Source organism: Chelonoidis abingdonii, chromosome 1, assembly GCF_003597395.2.
Source record: "Chelonoidis abingdonii isolate Lonesome George chromosome 1, CheloAbing_2.0, whole genome shotgun sequence".
Lineage (NCBI taxonomy): Eukaryota > Metazoa > Chordata > Testudines > Testudinidae > Chelonoidis > Chelonoidis abingdonii.
The window spans coordinates 77,019,860-77,045,869 of NC_133769.1; the positions used below are offsets into that span (position 1 = coordinate 77,019,860).

Genomic DNA, 26,010 nt, shown 5'->3' on the forward strand with positions numbered 1-26,010 from the left:
ATAGTCAAGGACAGTGTGAATTGGTACCCCCAGCGGGTCGTGACCCCGCTGACCCGACCATATGGAGAAGCGCTTCCATTTAGCCAGGTGGGTGGCCCTGGTGGACGGTTTTCTGCTACCTAGCAGCACCTGCCTGACCTGCTGGGAGCACTGCAACTCCACCGGGTTCAGCCATGGAGCATCCAGGCTGTGAGGTGAAGGGACTCGAGGTTCGGATAGTGGAGGGAGCCCCGGTTCTGAGCGATCAGGTCCGGGAGTAGGGGCAGCGTCAGGGGCACCTGAACTGACATGTGCAGGAGTGACGTGTTCCAATGCTGGCGCGGCCACGCCAGAGCTATCAGGATTACCCTGGCGTGATCCCTGTGAATCTTTAAAAGAACCCTGTGTACCAGGGGGATCGGAGGGAAGGCATAGAGCAGACCGTCCTCCCACGTATGTAGAAAGGCGTCTGACAGAGACCCCCGACTGTGGCCCAGGAGGGAGCAAAACCGTTGGCATTTCCTGTTTTCCCTTGAAGCAAACAGGTCTAACCAGGGAAAGCCCCAGAGCTGGAAGATTGACCGCACCACATCCCATCGGAGGAACCACTCGTGACCCTGGAACGAGCGCCTGAGGGTGTTCGCCAAACCATTCTGCTCCCCCGGAAGATAGAATGCCGTCAGGTGAGTGGCATTGTGAATGCAGAAATCCCACACCGCGAGGGCTTCCCTGCAGAGGGGAGAGGAGCATGTATCCCCCTGTCTGTTGATATAAAAAACTGCCGCCGTGTTGTCTGATAGGACTGAAATGCACCTGCCGGCCAAGTGAGACCGGAAGGTCAAACACGTCAGGGGGACCGCTCTCAGCTCCCTGACATGGATATGCAACTTGAGGTCCTCTGGTGACCACAAGCCCTGCGTCTTGAGGCGTCCCAGCTGCGCTCCCCAACCTCGATTCGAGGCGTCCGTCACCAGGGAGAGGGAGGGTTGCGGGGCAGCGAAGGGGACACCCATGCAGACTTCCCGCGGGTCGAGCCACCGCCATAGCGAGCTCAGCACCAAGTGGGGAACGGACACCACTGAGTCCAGGGGGTCCCTGACTGGGCAATAAACTGTCGCCAACCAGGACTGCAGCGGGCGAAGCTGGAGTCTGGCATGGACCACCACGTAGGTGCAGGCTGCCATGTGGCCCAACAGCCTGAGGCAAACTCACACCATGGTAACCGGGGTGCGGTGTAGTCCGAGGATGAGCTCAGAAATCGCACAGAACCTGGACTCTGGCAGGTACGCTTTGGTGTGGGTGGAGTCCAGAACCGCTCCTATGAACTCTATTCGTTGTGTCGGAGACAGGGTGGATTTGGCTTTGTTCAAGGATGCGGCCAAGATCGAGAAAAGTCCGCCTAATGAACAACACCTGGGTCTCTATCTGCTCCTTTATGAGCCAGTCGTCCAGGTAGGGGAACACCTACCTGGACGCCCCGCCTGCACAGGAAGGCCGCCACTACTGCCATGCACTTCGTGAAGACCCCGGGAGCAGCCAACAGGCCGAACGGGAGCACTGTGAACTGCAGATGGATGTCGGCCATGATGAATCTGAGGTACCAATGGTGCCGTGGAACTATGGCAATGTGGAAATAGGCGTCCTTTAAGTCGAGGGCGGCATACCAATCTCCTGGATCCAGGGAGGAGATGATCGAGGACATAGAGACCATGCGGAACTTGAGTTTTTGCACAAACTTGTTCAGCCACCGCAAGTCTAGGATGGATCTTGGGCCCCCTTTTGCCTTCGGTATTAGGAAATACCAGGAGTAGAAGCCTTTGCCCTTGAGCTCCCGCGGGACTTCCTCCACCACCCCTGCCTCCATGAGAGACTTCACTTCTTGAATTAGAAGTTGCTCATGAGAAGGGTCCCTGAAGAGGGACGGGGAGGGGGGTTGGTGGGGCGGAAGGGAGGAGAACTGGATAGAATATCCCCTCTCTACCATGTGGAGCACCCATTTGTTCGACGTAATTCGGGACCAGACATGGTAGAAGTGGGACAAACGTGACCCAAAGGGAGCGGTGGAAAGATCCAGAGTCTCTATCGGTAGGTCGTCCTTGACCTTACCATCAAATAGGAGGTCTAGGCCCAGATGGTGGTCTGGATTGGCTAGATGCTTGGCAGGAGCGGTGGTGCTGGTGACGCCTCCTGCCATTTCTGCCCCGCCCGTGCCCCAGCTCCTGGTGAGTCTGTGGCTGGTACAGGTGAGGGGCCGCCTGCAGCCTAAATTGTCTGTGCTGGGTCACGGGGGTATGCAAGCCCAGCGAGCAAAGCGTGGCCCTCGAGTCCTTTAAGTTATGGAGACGTTTGTCTGTTTTCTCCGAAAACAGAAACTGCCCTTCAAAGGGGAGGTCTTGAATCGTCTGCCGGACCTCATAGGGCAGGCCCGAGACCTGGAGCCAGGCTCCCTGCCGCATGACTAGGCCTGTGGCCAGGGTGCGTGAGGCTGAGTCTGCCGCATCTAAGGTGGCCTGGAGGGAGGCTCGAGAGATCAGTTTGCCCTCCTCCACTAGAGCCGAAAACTCTGATCTCGAGTCCTGGGGAAGGAGCTCCGCAAACTTTGACATGGTCAAACAGGTGTTGTGGCCATATCGGCTTACTATTGCCTGTTGATTGGCAATGCGGAGTTGGAGACCCCCCTTGGAGTACACCTTTCTACCAAAGAGCTCAGGTCATTTTGCGTCCCTGCTCTTCGGTGTCGAGCCCTGAAACCCTTGACGCTCTCGCTGGTTAGCCGCGTCTACTACCAGGGAGTCAGGGGGAGGGTGGATGTACAGGTGTTAGTGCCCTTTAGAAGGGACGAAGTAGTGCTGCTCCATCCTCTTAGCAGTAGGGGTCAATGAGGCTGGTGTATGCATAGGGTGCGGGACGTATCCACTATAGTCTTTATCAGCAGGAGGGCCACCCTGGATGGCCCTGAGGGGGCCAGAATGTTCACTACAGCGTCCATGTCCACCTCGATCTCCTCCGCTTGGATTGCGAGGCTTTGAGCTGCTTGCCGAAGCAACTGTTGGAGGATTCGAGTGTCCTCTAGGGCCGGTGCCGCAGCCGTGCCCGAGACTGCCTCGTCTGGGGAGGACGATGAGGAGATTACATGGAACGGCCCTTCCTCCGGTGCACGTAGCCCCTCGGGGTCCTGCGGCACACGGTATTGAGGTTGCGGTGCCGGTTCCGAGTCTAAATGAGGCACCGCGGCCGGTACCGGGGTCGCCAGTGAGTGACTTGGTGTATCATGCGGTGCCGGCGGAGCCTGAACTGGAGCTGCTGCCGGTATCACTGCCCAGTTAGGGGGTGCTGAACTTGACAATGGCACACCCCTGCCCGGCAACAGAGCCGGTGGCAGCTGCGCCGGGGCCACCGACGTCGAGGACACCGAAGCCGACCGTGACCGAGGGCTAAACGCCTGGCCTACTGACTGATGGTAGGCCCAGGGAGTCCAAAACGGCCACTGCGAGGGCAGCTGCCATTGTTGCTGCCACTGTGGGTAACATTGGTGGCTCACCCCCGAAACCGATCTTCTGCTCTGCAACCGGCTGGAATGATAGGAGTCTGCCTCTTAGTCTGAGGACCTGGGGACCAGCGCCCGGTGCCGAAGGAGAGCGGTGCGAAGGCAGCGGGGAGCCTCTCCTCTGGTCCGGTGCCGCCTTCAGAGCGCAGGGCGGGAAGGGAGGCGACAGCATGGCTGGCTTGCCTCTAGAGTGTACTGGTGGACGACCACAGTAGGCAACTCCCTACGATGCGGGGAGGCTGGTGCTGGGAGGCCCATTAGGTCTGAGGCCACCTTGAATGCCTCCGGTGTCGACGGGGGGGGCGTATGAACCCGCTGAGGTCCGGGGAGTTAGGCTGGTCCAGACTCGACCACCCTCTCTGCGGTGTGGGAGTCGACAGAACCACGGAGGGCTGTAGCCCAGCCTGTCCGCTTACACACGCGGACGGCGTCGGCCTCGGATCCTGGTGGGGTGACCAATCCCTCACTGGCTTCTTTCTCTTGGAGGGCACCGATGAAGGTGAGCAGTGCCGCACTGAGGCCAACTTCCTATGACCCGACTTCATCCGGTGCCGAGTTTTCGACGACTTGGGCTGGGCCCTAAGTCCTGATGTCGGTGCCGGGGCACTCTGCACCAAGGACGACGTGCTGGGCCTCGCCTAGGCCGGTTCTGGGTCCGAGGGTGGTCACAGGGCCGCCTCCATCAGGAGGACTCTAAGTCTTTGAGCCCTGTCCTTAAGAGTTCGCGGGCAGAAGCCTCTACAGATAGAGCACCGGTCCTTTTGGTGACTCTCTCCGAGGCACCTCAAACACGCAAAGCGCGGGTCACTCTTGGGCATGAATTTTCTGCAGTCCTTGCAGAGTTTGAACCTGGGGGACCCGGGCATGCCCCAGCAAGCAACGAAGACTCTGGGGGGGGGACCCCCCAACTATGAAAAACTATATACAAAGATCTATCTAACTATAATATGACTGAATACATGGACTAAATAGTAGAGAAAGGACACTGCCAACTTGCTGCGCAAGAGAAGTTCCAGCTAGCCGTCACCGGTGGTAAGAAGGAACTGGGGGGTGGAGGGTCGGCGGGCCCCTTTATAGGGCGCTGTGGTGGCGACACTCCAGGGGGCACCCGGGCCGACCCTACGGACGCTGCTAAGGGAAAATCTTCTGGGTGGCATGCACGCAGCGCGTGCACACCTACTTTGAATGGACATGAACAGCCACTCGAAGAAGAACTACTAGGAATTCCCTCAACTACCGGCCTAAGCATCAGTTAGAAACAATATCAACATTTACAACAAATTCTACTTATCTATACCTAGAATGCAAGAAAGGGGGAGGTAATACTCAGCAAACAACCACTATTAAAATATATTAAAAACTATCATTAAAGGCTGTAGTTAATTTATAAGCTAGAAGACATCATCTTTCACACAAAAAATGGCAAAGGAGTTGGTACTGAAACATACCAACAAGCTATGATTCAAAAGATACCACACCAGATGTGTTCTTATAACCGAATCTAACTGCAATGAAGGAAAATTAAAACATAAAATCTGTCTCAAGAGATCACAACTGAATTAAAAATACCCAATAATTACCTGAGTTTCTTTCTTATTTGTTCCTTCTTCTGAATCAGACTGGTGTTCCTGTTCATTTTCATCACTCTGGAGAAAATAATAGTAATAAAAATAGTAAACTTTTGAAATGCTATTGAGTTTTAAAACATTTTATATTTCTAAGGTCAAAATTCAAGACAGAGGGCTGGTCTACATTACTGCTTAAGTCAATGTAACTTACATTGCTTAGGGGTGTAAAAAAAACACCCCTTTGAGTGACAAAAGTTACAGCAGCCTACGCGCTGTCCATACCAGTGCTATGTCGGCGGGAGATGCTCTCCCACCAAAATAGCTTCTGCCTCTTGCAGAAGTGGAGTAATTATGTCGACGGAAGAGTGCTCCCCTGTCGGCATACGTCTTCCTTAAATGCGCTACAATGGTGCAGCTGCATCGGTACAGCTGTGCCAATATACTCTGTAGTGTAGATTCGTCCAGAGTTTATTTGAATTAAATCTATTTTGTATAAAAGCAACAGAAGCAAACACAAGAACAAGAATTTCTCCGAAAGTATCCCATAATATTCCTGGATGGCTTTGTTCTGTTTAACAAAACAAAATGGCAGATACATTGAACAAGTAGATATTTTTAGTACTAGACTGCTATATAATGGAAGAAAGTTGGATTTTACAGTTGGCATATGGAAACACTTGCTTTTATAACAGTGACATTTAAGAAAACTTATTTTTAGAAGCAAAAGGAAAAGGCAACCAACCTCACCACTGGGAGTATAGGCCGCCTTGTTAATTTGCTCAGAATTCATTTATCTTAATTAGTTTCAACTATAAATACACAGTAATTTGCAGAGTACGGGATAATGGATCTACTTCTCACAAATTATGTATGTAGATTAAGAGGAGGGAGGGAATTTTGTTCTAAACTGATCATCATTGCTTATGATTCTCAACTGTGAACCTACCCCTGTTAACATTATCTTGCATCAAAACAGCTGGGCATAAAAGATATCTATTCTTGCCCATTAGACATTTGTTGAACTACACTTGAAGGATCATGAATTTTTTTTTTAATGGTGTAAGTATCTACTTTAGGTCAGAAGAGTTTTAAGAACATCACAAACAACTCTGGGACAGTGGCTAAGGTCAGGGTTCTCTTCTCTGGACTATCTTAATAGGCTGGACAGAGAACGTATTTGTTTTATATACCAGTTCTACAAGCTTCTTCAAAGTAGTGAGGGGCCTTGTTTTAAAATCAAGGCAGGAAATCCAGGAGAGAATGGGCCTATCAGGCTCTTCTGAATTTTATTCTCAATTTCTTTTCTCTCTTATTCTCATGCCATGGATGCAATCCAGAAGGCATATTATTATTATTATTATTTGCATTACAGTAACACTCGGTGCTTCAACTCATTGTGCTAGACACTGTACAAATATACTAAGTGAAAGCAATTTTTTGTTTTTTACCTATTAATCCTACCCAGATTCCTAGGAGCACTTTATGTTAACTGATTGACATGTTGAATATTGACCATTTATTCCAACACTGTTTCTGAGCTAGTTTCTAAACTATGTCAATACTTTACCTCTTATACCATGACTTAGTTTTCTTAAATGCCTCTTGTGACAGACAGACTTTGTCAAAGGCTTAAAAAAAGTACAAATGTGTTGTCAGCTGGTTTTCTTTAATCTATTATTTGCTCAAAGAATTCTAGTAGATTAAAGATAAATGATTTTGATTAATAAAAGCTGTTCTGGTTTGTCCCTATCACATCATGATCATCTATGTGTTTTAAAATTTTTTATTATAATAATCTGATATGCATACTGCGTGGAAATGTTATCCCTTCAAAATAAGGTGTTTTCTAAAGGAATGATCCATACACCCAGTTTAGATGCGTTTAAATCTGAACCCAAGTTACTGCTGTTCTCATTGTTTACCTGCACTTTACAAGTGGACTCCATTAGCTTGTAGACCTATACAGAACAACTACATCTGAGCACATCAGCAAAAGTCACTTCAGGCATGATAGGCTTACGGGTTTAGCAACTGGTGTGGCCACACTCATGCAAAAGGAATGACAACCTATACAGCGGTCATCTCATTCTACAAGGAATAACGTCCTATGTATTCGTCATCTCATTCTATGTATTACTAATCTAAACGGCCTGGAAAGAAATCCCAGATAATACAGACCTCAACAATCCATGCTACTCCAACATGCTAACATATTTTATATATAGAAAAATATGTTACAAGCAAGATTGCAATTATTTTTGGAAAAACCCACTAGTATGGGCATAGTTGAATCCATCTCATGATGTTGTATTTCCTCTGTTTTCCAGAAAGAATCACATTAAAATCATATAAGTCAGTGGTTCTCAAACTTAGGCAACCCAAGGAGCCCCATTTTTATTTAAAATTTTTCACAGACCCCAAGTTCCATGATCAACCCCAAGGCCCTGCCCCCACTCCACCCTCCCCATCACCCCACCTCTTCCTGTTCCCAGTCAAGCCCTACCCCTCCTCTTCCCCACCCCCTCCTCCAAGCATGTCCCATCCCTGCTCCTCCCCCTCCCTCCCAGCACCTACTTCACGCTGCTGAACAGCTGTTCCCCGGTGTGAAGAAGCTGCTGGGAGGGAAAGGAGGAGCTGAGAGAGGGAGGAGGAGAAGTTGATCAGCGTGGCCCATGGACCCCCTGGAGTAACTGGGGGTCTGTGAACCCCAGTTTCAGAAACACTGATAAAACTCTAAGCTATTCCCTATTATTTTAATGTGATAATTTTATATACATTCTGAATTATGACATATGTTTTAGTTGTTTTAAGTGGTTTCTCACATCTTGAGTCCAAAAGGAAACTCCTGTAGATCTTCGTTTTTCTCTTGGTCGCCGCCTGTCTCTTATTGATTTTGACTGTGATTTATCTTCTTCCTTTTCTTCTTCTTTTTTCCGGCCTTCTGTTAACAACAACAACAACAACATTTTTTAAATATGACACAGAAATCGTGTGATCTTCTGTAATATATAACTTACATGTTAATCTGAGAGGTGCTAGAGCAAGAAGCTCAGTAGCCAGTTTTATAAATTATGTGGTAACACACATCTGCTGAGAACACAGTTGTGAAACATTGTTGTAAATACCATTAAAGTGGTCTGGCAAGTATTTTGTATTTCCCACTCTCTGTAACATTCTAATTTAGCCACCTAACCAAAATATTTCAATATAATACTAAGACTTCTGACAACAATCTAAAGGTTGGTTCTAATATTCAAGCTTTAAAACTTCTGCCTACTTTATTATGGGGGCATCTGACTGAAGAGAAACAAGCATAAAAGAATACCAGGTCACACTTCCTCACAAATATTTTTTTTAGTTATAGCATCAAGAATTCAGTGCAATTGACATATGTTCATTTGTTTAAGCTTTCTTTGCAAAAAAAAAAATCTCTGTTTTTGGACAATGTACTGAAATTTTCTGGATTTCATTAAGATTGTGGTATGGGTTTTTTTCTTCCTTAAATTTAGTTTCAGTTCAGCATTGGCCTTACTGACAAACTTTCTCACTTTTGAGTTCTGATTTTCCACCTCTCGCATGATTTCAGCAAAATAAGCATTATTCATGGTTGCACAAACAAAACATTTACTTCCTCTAATGTATTTTTATCCATTTATTTACTCTTCTATTAATACAACAAATCATACATAGCTAGCAGGCACTGTAGTAAGCACTACACTAACTTATTGATTTCAGTGCTTCTGGTCATCACGGTTTTAAAATGAATCTGTTAAAAGATGAACCCAGGATGAGACAGAAACAAAAGAAATAAAACATTCAAGGTGACAACACCCCTTTGCTTTGATTTTGGCTTCCTTGAACAGCGTTCTCTCTCCTCTTACCAAATAACAGAATTGCAACATAGTATTATGGAAATCTGACCCAAATTCAGGATCACTTCACAATAGAAGGAAATAAAGTATTATATATTGGGAGGCACCACTTGAAGACAATTGCTTCAGAAGATAATGATCCCAGGGAGGCAGCGATGCTTAAAGTGGCGTTAAGAAATCCCTTACCTCATAACACATGCAGTTTAAGACCCTCAGTAGAGACAAAAGATCCTCTAATAAATAAGCAAAGAAAAAAGTCAAAACATATAGTCTTACCTCTCTCATTTTCTTTTGTTCCACTCCTGGGATAAACAGAAGTTATACCTATAAGGCTGTTTGGTCTGTTTACTTGACTTGAAGTAGAAAGAGAACTAGTGGAGGTGGAAAGTGAAGAGGATGATGAAGTAGTTGGAGTTGGAGCTGAAACTGGCCTATAGCGATGATAGGGCTGTTCAGCAGAAAAAAGTAAATATTAATGTACAAAGATTGAAAGGACACAAATAAAAATACCCATCATACAAGATATTAACATAAGACGTTTAAATAAAGAAAGAAAAATTAAGCCTACTATAAATTTCAGTACTACCAAACAAAAAATTAAGATTTATACCAATTACATCACTTAAAAGGAAAAGTATGAGATACCTCCTCAAGAGTTCTGGAATATCTTTGTCTAAAGTCATCTTCTTTTGTTTCTGATTCCTTCTTGTCCTCCTGTTTTTCTTTGTCTTGTTTTTCCTTCTCCTCCTTTTCTTCATTCTCTTGTTCTCTGGTTCGTGTAGGACGACTTCTTCCTATAGTTTTTTCAGCTTCCTGAAGATCAGTCAGTGTCACACCCTGTGGAAAAAAAAGCAACCTTTCAACAGGTGTCACTTACAGTTTTTACTATTACTGATGGCCAGTCTATAAACTCCTAAAATAGATTTAACTTTTTTTTTTTTTTTTTTTTTTTTAACTCTGGAGTGTTTTTCTTTCATTTTGCAATTAACAAAACTTAACTCTTCATTCTGTACCCTCAACACGTGCCTGCTAAACTGTACATCAACAATGGCTGCTTCTGTGATATGATTTTCAATGGGACATTACACTTCTAAATCATGGTGGCACTTTTGAAAATTCCACCCTAGATCTTTTCCACTGTATTATAGTATTTTAGAGAGAAAGTTTATGAAAAATACAGCAGTATTCATGCGTTAGACTGCTGAATTTAAGAGGCCTTGAGCCTTCAGACATTCCACTGACTACAGCTAGAGTTGTGGGTACTCAGCACATCTGAAAAAATCATGCCTGCAGCACTTAATGCCCTTACATTTCCTCACAGTGGTTTCTGCTTACCTGAATAGGCTGACATTTATCCTCAAGAATTTTCATGTTACTTTGAAGATAAAATTATCTGAACTGTCTACTGCTATGGAAACAGAACATCTCAAAGAAATACTAGGTATTCTCTTCTTGAGTTTCAGCCAGTGTGATTTACTGAAATTCTGATGATGCCACCTGCGAGGTGGGACTAGGACTAGCACATGTGAGCTAGATCTATTGTGTCCAGCATTGACAGAGACTGTCAACATTTCCCTACCGAAGACATTGTGTCAGCTGTTCTTAAAAAAAACTAGTGTGTGCCTCTTTTCTTGAAGCCAGCTCTTGAAAAAGATCATCTTGCTGTCAACTCTCTCTCTTTTCCAGGGAAGGGCAGGACAGGCTTGTGGTAGGGTAGCTCTGATAGTTTCTTCAATTTACAGATTCTCTTGACTTTAGTCAATCTGATTATATGTTTTTAGATTAGAAAGTGCAATGATTATATTATTTGATTATTTCTTCCTAGCCCTGGATTAAGTTAAAGCAACCTTGCTGAATCATTTCAATCTGTCAGCAGACTCTAACGGGGGGATGGAATCAGTTTTTGGTGTTTCTGCTGCTATCTTTTTGAGTGGACTCTAATGGTAATTGTGGACAATTGCTCCTCTGCCTTTAGGGCATTCATGTGGGGGTACCAGAGCTGTCTATTTTGTCTTCCTCTTTGTTTTATGTGTATTTGAGGATACTGGAAGAGTTAGTGAGAGGATGTGGGCTGCAACATATTCAATATACTGAGGACTCCCAGATCTCTCTCTCTTTCACATTTGGCATGGGCTAGTGCATTGGAACACATGTACTAGGGGCTATATGATTTTTAGGGATTAGAGGAGTTGTAACTGGCTACCACTCAATCCAGGTAAGATGATGATATGGTTTGTTGTTGGCTTGGGAGAAATAGCTGAAAGATTGTTTCAGTGCCCGAAATCAGAGGGTGCAACTATTATTTGTAAAAGACACACAAAACTACAGAGTGTTCTTAGATCTTGAGTTAGTCCTAGATGTTCAAAGAGCACTTCTCTCCCTCCCCCCTCTAATCTATATCTAGGCATACTAGCTTGAACCTTTTCTCTTTGATGTGGAACACATCACAGATCCAGGTCTGTCACTTCAATCAAGGGACCATTCAGAAACTGAAACAAATATAATATGCCAGGCCTGCTTCTTAAATAGAGTTTCAAGCCTGGAGCACCTCGCACTGTGTTTCAGACAATGTACTGGCTACCAGTAAGTTTCCTTGTGGAATTCAAAGTGTTGGTTTTAAAGGTCTAAATAGCCTGAGACCCAATTATCCAGGCATGTCATATTGTCATAGCTAAAAACAAGATGTTCAACTAGAGCCATTTTGCTATATAACAGGAAAAGGCTTTCAGGAAGACACTCTGTGGGGAAACCTCTGCTTGCTTCCCTCCAGTCTGCAGTCTGGATCTGTTAACCTTGAGGGCACACTGAAAGGCCCATCTTTTCTCTCAAACATTTTGAGAGGAAGAGGTTTAAATTTGGAGAGCTGGTGTTGTTTGCAGTGTGGATTATTTTATCTGCTCGTATGTACTGAGTTTACACTGGGGAGAACAGTCACTGTATTTGAAGTTTTACTGTGAAAATTATGAGGTTATTGCAGAGTTTGGAACCAATTTATTTGTTCATAAATGAAAAAAGAACAAAAAAACTGTACCTGTGTGGATCTTCTGGACTGTCTTGCTTGCCTGGATCTAGCTTTTCTTTGGGACTCAGACTCTTCATCCCGAACAGGAGTGAGGTATGATCTAAAGAGTAAAATTAAAATAATATTCAATAACCACTAATTTTTGCACAATGCATTAAATGATAAAAGAAATGGACATTTGCAATGTGACATGATTGAAAATCAATGCAATTATTAAAAAAAACCCAGAACTAAATTCTACATAATGTAACTCGATACATAAATCTGTCTTTGAAAATGCAAGGAACACAGAACTGTATTTTGAATAAATCTTAGCATAATTATAGCCAGTTAAGTGTTATATCAGAATTATGTCACCAAAATGCACTACTGATCTAGACAAATATCCTAACCAGTCAGTCAATTTTCTTATTTACAATAAACTCATTTTGCCATTTTCTCTCAACACCACTTTCTTACACTATTTTGGTATTCTACCAGTCTGCTAAAACAAGGGTGGAATATCTCAGATATATAGTATGTGGGTATATATGAGTGACTATGAAGCTTTAACGTACATTTTATATGCCTAATGTAAAGAATATGGCTATTACGGGAAAGCCCTACTATGCCATCTATTGTCTCAGAGTATTAAAAACCCAGAGTACGTGACTGCTCAGTAAATGAATTTGGAAAACTTTTCAGAAACAAACTGTGTTTAGCACTGATTAGGTAGCATTGTTACCAAGCAAATCTATTTCATATACGAGTTTGCTATTCCCCTAACTTTAATCTACTCTGAATATAGCTATAGGTTAGTGAAATATTGTCATTTTTTTCAGTATGTCAGGTTTGTAGTCATTTTATAAAAGCAAAGATCATACAAACATGTAGAACAACAGCCTTTAAATAATAGATGTTTAGCCATGTTGCCAAGCAAAACAAAACATTAAAACATAACACTTAAGCCTCATGACTAATCAACCTCCCCAAAAGTCCATGGCAGTTAAAACTCCAAGTAGTCTTACAAGACACAAGATCTAAAACTAGCACTCCTGTCTAACTCTGGGGGAAAGAGAACAAAGTTTTCTGAATTATTTTCATGAGAGATTGTTTCATATACAAATTTGAGTGCTCTAGTCTAAAGCCATTAAATGAATGTCTGCTTTTGAAGCTTCAACCTTCTCAGATTTGAAGGGCAAATCTTGAGCCCAGTGTAAAATGTGTCTGTGTGACCCGGGTCTTATGTGACTTTCATGCCCTGCAAAGGAGGACAGGACAATTTGTACAGAAGCAGATCCTCAAATCCCACCCCGTCCTTCCCCTTAGCCTGTACACCTACAGCCCACTGTGTATTACCATACAGGGACCCCTGCACATAGAGGGGACCCAATTTATGGATGCTTCACAACTACTTTACACTAGCTCTGATTGCATAAAAGAGTTCTAAAGCCATCACAAGGGCCCCAAAAGAATATCTCCTATGTACAGGGAGACTTCTCTGCGGGTATACACTACGCCAACCCTTGACCGCATCCATCAGAAGCTCGCGGGACACGTGGCTTACTTGGGTGCTCTCACAACCCTGCTATTCCAGCTGCTTTAATAGCCCACAGAATCTGTCAGCTGTTCACCTCAAATTTGTCCAGGCAGCTCAGTACAAATTAATCCGCCCCTCAAAGCTGCTCTCACTTGTGGTAGAGGGTGGCCAAAGCCTTCACAATCACAGCACAGGGGAGGTGACAAAATGTGAGAAGCCATTTCCTCCCTGAACTTTTTGGGTCCTCATGCTGAGCTATGTTCTGACACATGGATCAGCTGTGCTCACGGTTTATGCTCCCTGCATCCCCCTCTCCCACAAGCATCTTCCTACCTCCTTTGTGCAGCAGAACAGCATCAGTTCAACTACAAGTGAGGCCTCCTCAGCTGTGGACACAGGATTTGCCCTTTACTGAATTATCTATAAAACTATAATGATCCCATTAAAAATCTTAATGGAACTGATGATTTTCTATTACAGGATAATAAATCAGTGCTAGACCTATTAATAATCAGTTCTTTGCTGCGTAACACAGTTATTTAAAAGTATCAAGTATATTTTAGCATCTTTAGAGTAACAAAGTTGGAAAAAAGCTGATAAGCAGCCAAAAATGAAGGCCTTGAAACAAAGTTCTATTCACAAATTATATCTCTTGCATTCCAAGTTTGAGGACAACAAACTGTGCAGCCACGAACCATTCTGGGTCCCAAAACTGGTCAGTTTATCCATCTTTCACAATGACGACTTAGCTACTATCACATTTTCTGATGCTGATACAAACTGGTTGGTTATGTTTTATTAGCTTTTTTGTAAACATATTTGTTAATGTTGGAAACACTCCTTTACTTTTGGGAGACTGCTCACTAGAAATATCAAGAACAGCTCTTTAAATTAATAAGATGATGGCCAATTTGAAAATACTAAAATTATTTAACAATGTTTTTGAGAAGATGGTCTATCTTTAAAAAAAACCCAATAATTGCACAAACCAGTATTGGATTATCACACATGTTCTACCTCTACTTTACCAACAGACAGATTAAAAATGAAAAAAGACAAATTTGCCTTAATATATACAAACATAGCTATTTCTACAAGTGCCCTCCATCCTGCTATGTAACATCTATAAAATACTATCCATAAGAACGTTCATTTCCCATCCTCCTCTCACCATCTATGTAGCTCTTCTCTTTTGCTAGATAGCGAGGCCTAGTCTAGATTAGGAAACAAGGTTTTTGTTTTTTAAAAACTGAGCTAGCTAACATGTTTGGAAATACCACTTACCACCTAAACCTTGCCTTCATCAGGAAAAATAATTTTTTTTAGCTTATTATGTAACAGACATGTTAAAATGCTAATGTAGAAGGGACCAACCTCTGCTGGCAGCCCTGGGGTTGGCGCCACTACTTTGCCACCCCTTCCCCTCCCCCATCAGCACGCAGGAGGCTGTGGCTGCATGAAAAGTCCCCGGGGTTTACCTCAGCTGGCTAACACATGCTGAAACACAAACTGCCATGTCTACACTAGGATTTTAAGATGTTAATTATCATTTTTAAACGCACACACACACGCATGCGTATGTGTTTTATATCACCTTAAAAATTGTCCTAGCTGGCCAGGCTCTTCTCTGGGCTTCCTCTGATTAGACCACTGAGCTAACAAGATTTTAAAGGTGTTAAACTGCTTCTACACTAGATACTAAGTAGTGTTTCAAATTGTGGACTGGTTTACACTAAAAAATTTGATCAACCCAGCTACATTGCTCTGGGGTGTGAAAGAAAACTCCGCAACTTTGAGCAACGTAATTAAGCCAACATAAGTCTTTGTGTAGATAGTGCTAGGTCAATAGAAGAATTCTTTCATTGACCTAGATACGATCTCTCGGAAAGGTAGATTACCTATGCCAACAGAAGAACCCTTCCCATAAGCATAGGTAGTGTCTATGCTGAAGTGCTACAGTGGCACAGCTACAGTTGTGCCTCTATAGCATTTCAAGTGCAGACAAGCCTCATGTTAGCAACCCTGAATTAGTGATGCACGAGTGCTAATGTTCATCAAATTATGCACCAGGACCCTCAAAGCCTTTTGCAGTCACTACTTCCCAAGACAGAGTACTCCATCCTGTAAGTATGGCCTACACTCTTTATTCTTAGATGTATGACTTTACTGAAATGCATAGTTTGCCTATGACCAGCTTACCAAGCAATCCAGATATCTCTGTACTAGTGACCTGCCCTCTTCATTATTTACCACTTCTCCAATCTGTGTCATCTGAAAACTTTATCAGTTATGATATTACGTTTTCTTTATGATGAAAATGTTAAATAGCGTTGGGCTATGAATGGATCCTTGTGGAATCTCTCTAGAAAAACACCATTTGATTCCCCATTTACAATTATATTTTGAGACCTAACAGTCTATTTTTAATTCATTTAATGTGTCCCATGTTGATTCTGCATCTTTCTAATTTCTTAATCAAAATGTCATGAGGTTCCAAATAAAATGCCCTACAGAAGGCTAAGTGTACTATATCAACCAAATTTGTGTTCTCATAAAAAAAGTAATATGGAGTTTGACTTCCATCAACCCACGTGGACAGGCATTAATTACATTACCTTCCTCTAACTCTTTAAGTTCCATATCAGACGTCCATTATTTAGCCCAGAAGAGATGTCAGACTGGCAGGCTTATAATTACTCAGGTTATCCTGTTTACTCTGTTATATCATCGGTAAAAGATTAGCTTTCTTCTGATCCTCTGGAACTTCCCAGTGTTGCAAAAGTTACTGAAAGTCAACATTAACAGTCCAGAGAGCTCGCTGAACTACTCTTTTAGAACGCTTGGAAGCAAGTCATCCCACCTGCTGATTTAAAAATATCTAACTTTGCTAGCTTCTGTTTAACATCTTCCTGAGTTACTGCTGGAATGGAAAGTATTTCATCATGATATAAATACCGATCAAAAATATCTATTGAACATTTCTGACTTTTATTACTGACAATTCTACCATTTCCATCTAGTAAAGTATTACTTTAAGATTGTTTTTGTTCCTAATATAATTAAATAACTCCTTATTGTCCTGAACTCTGCTAGCCATAAATTAATTTGTGTCCTTTTTGCTTTCCTTATCTATTTTCTAAAATTCCTAGTTTCCTGTTCACATTAATTGCTGCCAGCTTTTCCTTCCTTTCACACACAAGATATCTTCTTTCAGACCTCATTTCCAAATCAGGCTGGTGTTATGTTGTGACTATTTTTGTTTTGAAACAAGGGTAGCCATCTTTCACAATTGTGGATTTTTGGTCATCTAGTAAAATGTTCTCAAACAGTTGCCAGTTATCACTGACCTTTTTTTGTTTAAATTTTCTCTCAGCTGTTCTGACTCAACTGTTTTTAAATTTGTGAAATTGCTCTTTTAAGGCACCATGTACATATATATTACTCGTTTGGACCTGAGTCTCTTTGCGCATCACAAACAATTAAACTATCATCATTTTGCACCTTCGTTTAGTCACTTTGAATGTGGTTTAAACTAAACCAGAAAAAAGCTACTCTTACACCTGATCAAGAGAGTGTTCAGACAGGGAGTTACACTGGTATAATTATACTGGTGTAACTTTCCAGGTAGATAAACCTCTAGTCTAGACAAAGCCTAGAGCCTACAATTACTACACTAGTATTTGTTACTGCTAATATACCTATAATGGAAAAGCTCCCATACCACTAGAATCCTTTTTATAGGCTTATAATTCTTCTTGCAAAAATGTATGACAGATTAAAATTGCATAAAGTTTTATCTGATAGAGTGTTTTTGTCCCACTCTTCCCTACTTTGTTCCCAATTTTTAAAATAAATTAGTTACAGATGAACACTTCCACTACTTCAACTTGCCCCAAAATGCACGGTTTGTTTAGACACTAGAATAGCTTTGAATGGGTTTACTTTTCAAGTAAGATTTTGAAGACATTTTGTGTATTAATATGGACTAAGTCACTATATATTTTTTTAATATTTAGCAAGCTATGCACTACACATACAATCAACACTTTTCATTTAGAACAGTTTTACATTGCACCAAAATCTTTTGGCCAGTATATAATTAAAAATCAAGTAAATTCAATCCACTTGCAGAAATCTAACAGTGGATATTGTGATCTTATGTAATATATGTGCAATACCTAGACACACTAGTAAGGAGTGAATGACAGAGTGACAACCTTAACTCTGAATTTCCTTGTTTTTTTCAGTCCGTAACAGACTTTCAGTGGTTACAGTAACAGTTTAAAATTCAAACGTTTCTGATAGGTTTTCTTCACTGGGAGTGATACTTTCACAAATTTTACATTGCTTGCATTTATTTATAGGAATTTTATGTGACAGAGACTTTGCCTGCAGCAACCATGCTACTTTATGAAAAATACATATGCGAAGTAGTGCTTACTACCAAAATGGCTTCTGAGCCACATCATTCCCCCAGATGCCTCCAATGTCAAAGTGGGGAAAACGGATTAAAAAATGTCCCAAGTAAGTTTAAATCACAAAATTAGCATGTCTGTCATGTGGAATCTTTTGGTGTAGTAAACCAGAAGGTTCTAGGTTTCTCCTACCAGTTTCCCACCTGTTGTGAATGTTAAACATCAACTACGTTACATTTGCAACTAGAGAGCTTGATTTCTGAATTTCCCTAGACCTTTTATTTTCCAAAGAGAAAGTAGTATGTGATTACATATTGAAGATAAAGACTTAAGGCTTGTCTACAGGTTAGGCTGGTATACTTTATGTTGCTCACAGGTGTGAATAAACCATCCCCCGAGCAACATAAGTTACACTAACCTAAGCACCAGTGCAGACAGTGTTATGTCAGTAGGAGAGCTTCTCCCGCCAAAATAGCTATTGCTTCTTGAGGAAGCGGTTTTATTATGCCAACAGGAGAACTCTCTCCCGTCAGCAGCCAGCACCTTCACCAGATGCGCTACAGCAGTGCAACTACATGAGTGCGGCTGTAGCGCTTCTAGTGTAGACTAGCCCTCAAGGTATTTCTATGCAACCTACAGCAGCAAGCCTCGAAAGCTTGTGCTACCATGCTAAAAATACAAATGTAGACAGTGAAGCTTAGGATATAGCTTGGATTCTGAAACCTAGAGACGGGCGTGGACTTCAGAGCCCAAGCTGCAACTTTAAAGCACTGTCTAATGCAGCTATTTTTAGCACAGTACCGCAAGCCCAACTTTGTTGATTTGGGCTAGTAGGCTCAATTCTGCGTGAGCTATTGAACCAAACATTCTTTGTGATGTCTATGTTCTGTATCTCTATGTGATCGGACATACACACTAACAACTGAAATAAATACTACACAATGCCTTCTTATTTCAGTGTATAGTTATTGAGATACTTCTGTATTTATATTAGTAAAGGTAATTACTTACTACAAAGTTCATTGTGCTACTTTAACCACTTCAGTTGTCAACCAGTTTCTTCCCTCCCTACCCTCCATTTAGAAATCTTTCCACAGTGTTAGCATAGCTATTTGGTTTTTTGTTTTTAAGGTGAACCATTTAAGCAAAGAACAGAAATATAAACCTGTAAGTAACCTATGTAGTAGTATTTATGCTGCCAAAAATCTACATTACAATTCAAGGTAAAACAAAATAGAAGCAACATGAAAGAGCATAACTCACAATGTTATCTTTAGTTTAAGATATTTTGTGAGATTCTTTGGAAGTTTTTCTCAAAACAGTTTTTGGAAGGTTAATGAAATCTCATGTTGATAGCTGTTTCAGTACAGTTAGTAAACATAAGTATTGCTTCACTCGCTGTACTAGCTGATTTACAGTTAACCACTGCACTTTTTTAAAAATAAGAAAACGATCATTTTGTGTAACAGCACCATTACTCGCAGGACCTTTACACACCTCCGTCTCTCCCTGACCTCTGACGTTGAGGACACAGTGCCAGAAGTAGTTGTAGTCATGGTTGTGGTAGTAGCTGTAGCATTTACAACAGATGGTGCAACAGGAACGGTCACTGCTGTAGGAACATTGTCCTTTTCTTTCTCAGTACTATCCTCAGCCCACAAACGATTTGAGGTACTATCGCATCACAAGCAGCAACACAAAAAAGAGAAAAGGAAACGCTAAACAATGAAAGCACTTTACTAAACAGCTGATAACATGTAAGTTGAGGGATGGATTTTTTTAAAAGAACAAATGGAGAAATGTCTCTGCTATGAAATATGAAGCTCACCTGGAGCCATTAAATTAGATAAAAATTCAAAGTTAAACAGTTCACACTTCTTGAACTTTATTATTCTTTACCCTTCTAGCACTCAATTTATTCTTTTACAGACATGCATAGCTGCCACTTAATAGCGAAAGCCATCCACGATTATTTTTGAGCCAAATTGTAAATGCTTAAACAAATTTAACAGGAAAATGAAAAAATCCAGAGCCCCATGACCTACTAAACAAAAAAAGCATGCACATACATAAGCACACAGTCGATCTGACACAAAGTGTGTTGATGCCCTTACCTGCTTTGTACACCTGCTGAAGTAGAACCCGTTGTAATCTTTGTAGTAGTGTTTGTGCTGGAAAGCAGGCTTTTCTGAAGACCAGCTGAAGAGGTAACTGTTGGTGCTGACGTAGTACTTGGAACATGAGAACTAATCAAGTCATCTTGTCTTCTACCAAAGGAGCCACTGAGGGGGAGAGGCATTTATATAGGATGTGTTTGTGTCATTTATATTTGCATATAAAGACGTCATAAAGCTACAAAGTGACTAATTAAAACACAAGATCTCATCTCACACACGTTTCTGGGGCAAAAAGAACATTTTCAAATTGGAATTGCATTCCTATTTCCCTTGACTCAGCCCCTCTTTCAGCCTCTGATGCTGTAACCTGAGAGTCATCCTTAATTCTGGACTTTTCTTCTGCTACTCAGGCAGATTTTGAGACAGAATACCACCACCCCATAGGCTCACATATATGTAGTTGTGTTTCAACTGCCTCTGCCGAAGTCCTCATCATCTGCATTGCCTCATTCTTCGACTATTGCATCACTCATCTCAATGGATTCTCCAATATCCATACACACAGATGCCAGCAATATTCTCAGTTATTCAAATCTGCTGCCTCTCTTTTCAACTTCTCTGTGGATCTCCTCCATCATAGCTCAGAAATATTATGCCACTCTATTTCTAACACTCCCCCTTTCATCTCGATATTTCAAGGTGTAGAGAGGAAAAGGAGGTCGGAGGAAAGAAAAGAACACAAAGGTTTCCACATAACTGTCACTGAACTTCTCATTCTGCATAGAGTTGAAAGCACTGTGATCAGATACGCTTTTTCTGTGCCTGATCTTAGTAGCTCCATAGCCTCTCGGGCTCTATAGACTGTCACACTACTGCAAAACAGTAGTATGAGTACTGTCAGTTTGCCATCACTACTCTGGATTTTTTATTCTTCTACGGCTGTTAAATTTGCATACAAAGAAACCTATGATAAAAGAACATAAAAGTTGTACATTAAGAATGCAGGAATTACCAACTTAAAGTTGCATGAGGAATCTGAACTCTACCCCTTGTGCAGATGGAATATAATACAGTCTTCAGCTGCATGATCTCATGCTATTTCTCAAGCAATAGCAATATAGGTGTCACATTCTGATTTGTTTACTGGCCCCTTTGGGCTGCCTGAATTACACAAAGGGGGCCAGAAAGCAGCTGGAGCTGCCCATCTTAGAATGCTGCTAGTGTGGGGAGCTTTCAAATGGTACCAAGCTGGCACACTAAGCCCCCACTCAGTCCCGGTGTGGGAACCCTGTGGGATCACAGCAGGAAGGCAGAAGCTGGAGCAGCAACCAGGCTGCTTTAAATTATGTTGAGCCTCAAAGCAAGCAGACCCTCCCTGAGATTCAGTGAGCTGTAACCATAACCAGCTCCTTCAGAGAGCCCACTGCAGCTCCGAAACCTGTCACTGCAGCTCTGTGCTGCAGAGAATCTAAGCCACAATACAAAAGCTTTTTCAACAATTTAAAATATACATGTGCAGCATCATGCTGTATTCTGTGTTTGCCAGAGAACCAGTCTATTATTTCTATCCTCTCTCTTCGGCCCTTCTTCCACTGGAACATTCGCTCCATCTTTTTTTTTTTTTTTAAGCCAGCAACAGTATCAAAATATGCATACAATGAACTTAAGCAAGCACATAATATTATTGTTAACCTCATTCACCATCCCTACTCCCCAACTGTTTGCTACTCTAATTAGTTGTACTATGTTTAAAATTAAACTAACAGGAGTACTTGTGGCATCTTAGAGACTAACAAATTTGTTAGTCTCTAAGATGCCACAAGTACTCCTGTTAGTTTAATTTAGTCTCTAAGGTGCCACAAGTCTCTTAAGGTGTTAGTCTCTAAGGTGCCACAAGTACTCCTGTTCTTTTCGTGGATACAGACTAACATGGCTGCTATTCTGAAACCTAAAATTTAAATTGTAAGTGTTCTTGGGTGAGAAACTTTGTCTTACTTATTCTCTCAAGAGTTTACTATACTTTAGGCACTGGACAGATTAATAAATACTATTACTAGTAATATATAGTTAGCCACTTTAAACATACTACAGTTAACTGTAGTAGTGAACAAACTGAAAATTTGCTGGTGTAGCTGTAATAGGACACCTAAGGCTGAAGTTAAATAAGATTCACAGTTAGCTGTCTTACCACTGAATTGCACCAAAGGAAGGCTGAGCTGCTACATTAATAAAGTATGCCTAAAAGAGATGGCAACTAAACATTTAAGTATTCAACGATATACCAGACTGGGTAAAATTTTCAAGCGTGCCTAAATGACTTAGAAGGTCAAGTTTGGTTTTCAAAAGTGAGTTAGCCTCCTTGGAGCCTAAGCCTCACTGAAAGTCAATGACGCTTAAACAATTGTTGAAAACAGGACTTGGGATAACGTTTTCAAAAGATCTATGATAATAAAAATGGTGCAAGTAAAAAAAGAATGAAAAGATATTAGAAAGTGCTACACGAATAGGTCAGATACAGAAAAAACTGATTGCGTATGAGAAATAGCATTAAAACTATATAATAATGCATATACACAAAGGTTTCTCCTACAACCCTAACTTTTTGACATTTTCCAGCTGCTAAGATTATGCAGCCTTTGCCTTAAATTCCATTTAAGAAAATTAAAGGTTTTTCTTCTTTTCTTTTAAAGAAAAACATGAAAGATATACTCAATAATATAGAACAATTCAGCGACAATACTGGAACCATTGATTTGCATCTTAGTGACAAAGAAAAAGGCTCTGAAGGAGTACATCTCACCACCTTTTGCACTATTAGCATGTTCCAACATGCAGTTAGTTATCCATACATCCACGGACAGCACAGCCTTTTTTAATTTATAAACTTCATATGCTTATGGCCCAATCATACAAACACTTACCAACGTGAGTAACTTTACTCACATGAGTAGTCCCATCAGTGGAATTACTCAACTGAATAAAGTTATTCATGTGTATGTTTGCAGGACTTGGCCCTTTGCGAGAAAACTCTCTTCAATGTATACTGTAAATCATTGAAATAACTCTCCATGCGAGTCAAATCTCATTCCAGAGTAGGCGTATGTCTATATTCTATGAAGACTGCGGCTATGCCTTATTTTAAAATAGTTCCATCCCTAGGAATATTGGCATAAGAACTTTGTCCAAAAAATAAAATAAAATTTAAAAAAAAATCACAATTTTTCTACCCCACTATCCTCAAACTTACAAGAAGAGGCTGAACCATTTTATTCAAATATTTAAAAAATAGTGACCTACTATTTGGATAATTAGTTACCAAATCTGGGAAATTTCAAACCTAATTCCAGGTACCTAGGAAAGACTGAAAAAACAGGACGGCAGAATGGAAATAATGCAACTTTAAATATAGTGGTTACTGCTATTCCTACTTCATAAGCACATCTGTAAGCTGGTTTGTAAAATCATGTTTAGAAAAAATCATGGTTTGTGAAACAAGTAATTGTTTTTTGGGTGGGTGGGTGGGTGTGTGTGTTAAGAATAAATCACACCACAAGGATTTTAACTTCTCTTCCTTTGGGAGTCTCTCTTGGCATTACTTTGGAATTAATTTTTGTTTTATGATAAAAAAGAGTGACATCTTTACAGTGGCAATGTTTAATTGAAAACTGTCTTTGTAGAGTAAAAAATGCATTAATCATTTAATAGTTTTTCTTAAACACAAGCTAACAATTTGTTCACTTATTTTGCTGAAAGCAATACACGTGGTCACAGCCCTTACCTTTTTTGATAACTTGTATTTAGTGATGTAGGTCCTTCATTCAAGCTGTTTTTCTTGACATCTTCCTCCCATTTTCTTCTTGTGTAAGAACCACTGCTACGTATTGAGCTAGCAGACGAATCCCTGTAAAAAGATTGTATTTGTGCAAGGCTTGTATTAGTGATAGTTTTGTTTGTTTGTTTAAAGGGGATTGCAGAAGAGAGGAAAAATACCGGACTGGGACTTGAGAAAGTAACCATACCTGTGCAGACAGCAATAAAATTACCTTTTAGTTAGCAAAATTTCAAAGCTCCTATAGATAAATCACTATATCTAGTCATGTTAATACTGATAGACGTATAAAAGAAAACACATGGATGAAAAGAGGCTATGGTAGAGAAGGGAAACCAGAAATATCAAATTAATAGTCATATTTTACATGTTGACATCATTGGTTTTTTCATCTTATGACAGGGCCAAGAGTGTCCCACAATGCTATTGGGACCCCACAATGCAGTCGAGGGAAAACTACTTACCTGTAATTTTGCTTCTCCAAAGCCAGTCTCCCAGGATTTCTCATTCTTTGGAGTCTCTCCCCTAGTTCAAAAGCTGCTTTGCCCTTTGAGTCATTGGTAATGTGGGCTAGCAGGCAATATGGCCTACGAAGTCCACCATTCAGTGAACTGCCATGGGACATTACCTATCACTACCTAAGTCCTTAGGAATTTCCAGCCAAATCTTGCAGTACATAGGAAGCACAAGCTCCCCCAAAACAAGTCAATTAGAAACCTGACCATGAAAATTAACAAATCAGTTTGTTTTTGTGTTTAAAAACTTAAGAATTGAATAAAAGTCCAGGGAAAAGAAAAGAACTGACTGGTAAAAGGGCATCAGTAAGGTCTCATGTACTAGCTAGCCTTCAATTCCTCAGAGTCAAAAGCTCTTGAATTAAAGGAATTCTGCCCTGTCTTCTACTGGAAGTCTGAGACCGAAGAGTGAAAATCCTGTGCAAGAAGTTTCTTTTAAATTTTTTTTTTCCATTTTGATAGAAAGAAGGCAGTGATGCAAGTGTGGGCTATGATATCATGAACACAGTAAAAAGAATTGGCTGGAGGGTAGGGGTTTGAAAACTATGATTTATCACTTTGTACAGTGTAATTTTGGCATTTTCTCCAAAAAGAAAAGATACCCAGTCAGAGATCCTTCTAAACTGCTATATTCTCAAAACTTAAGACTTTTGCAGGGCAGTTTACAAAAATCTCTGGTTAATCTACTGATCTGTAAGGGTACCTCCACACTACCCGCCGGATCGGTGGGTAACGATCGATCTATCTGGGATCAATTTATCGCATGTAGTGTAGACATGATAAAATCGATCCCCAATCGCTCTTCCGTCAACTGCTGAACTCCTGCAGTGCGAGAGGTGGAAGCAAAGTTGATCCAGCACTGTGAGGACGCGAAGTAAGTAATTTTAATTCGATCTAAGACACATTGACTTCAGCTACGCTAGTCTCGTAGCTGAAGTTGCATATCTTAGATCGATCCCCACCCAGTGTAGACCAGGCCTAAGAGACTAGATGAGCAACCAGTCTTCTCACTTCAATCCTCCACTCCAACAGGTCTACAGCAGAACTTTTGCTTTTCTCACTTCATGTATGATTTTCTAGACAAGAGCAAAGCTCAGAGAGAGGGAGAAGTGAAAAGAGTTTAAGGCTTTAAATAGCTATTGTTTAAGATCTATCAGCTCCCATGGGTCTAAATGCAGGCAAGGAAATCCAACAAACTTATGTGTGTGAGTGTGAGTGTGTGTGTGTTTGAGAGAGAGAGAGAGAGAGAGAGAGAGAGAGAGAGAGGAGGCCAGTAAGAGTTTTTCCAGCCAGTGTCTAGCTAGACAGAAATTCTACAACTCCTACAGGCGCATATGAAATGCCTAACGCAAGTACAGGACTCACAAAAATATGTTGCTACAAGTCTCCCTTGGAAAATATATTTGCCTCTACAAAATAAAGAAAGCCTACGACACATCACAAATTTTATATGGGAAGAAAAATGTTAGCAGCAACCTAAAATGGTAACATTACATTAAATTCAAGCAAAAGAGAAAGAGGATGCACTTGTAACAGCCATGTAGAAAATGTTCCTTATTGTATATGAAGGGCCTAAAGTAGCTACGACTACCATCTTAGTACATGAAAACATTTAACAACTTACCAA

At 41.4% G+C, this 26,010-nt stretch overlaps 1 protein-coding gene across 3 annotated transcripts in view; it reads right to left on the reverse strand.

The window, feature by feature from the left end:
• The window catches only part of PPP1R12A (protein phosphatase 1 regulatory subunit 12A), a 235,330-nt gene that overhangs the window by 37,084 nt on the left and 172,236 nt on the right, over positions 1–26,010 (reverse strand). For 2 of the 3 annotated variants that reach the window (XM_032798961.2, XM_032798962.2), the window contains exons 12-19: positions 23,818–23,940; positions 20,037–20,204; positions 19,420–19,596; positions 11,998–12,088; positions 9,612–9,803; positions 9,243–9,414; positions 7,917–8,035; positions 5,107–5,172 (exon numbers count right to left, since the gene is read on the reverse strand). In XM_032798961.2, coding sequence (XP_032654852.1) covers positions 5,107–5,172; positions 7,917–8,035; positions 9,243–9,414; positions 9,612–9,803; positions 11,998–12,088; positions 19,420–19,596; positions 20,037–20,204; positions 23,818–23,940 — 1,108 coding nt within the window. The remainder of the gene's footprint in view (positions 1–5,106; positions 5,173–7,916; positions 8,036–9,242; positions 9,415–9,611; positions 9,804–11,997; positions 12,089–19,419; positions 19,597–20,036; positions 20,205–23,817; positions 23,941–26,010) is intronic. The other variant, XM_032798963.2, reaches the window with a different exon arrangement.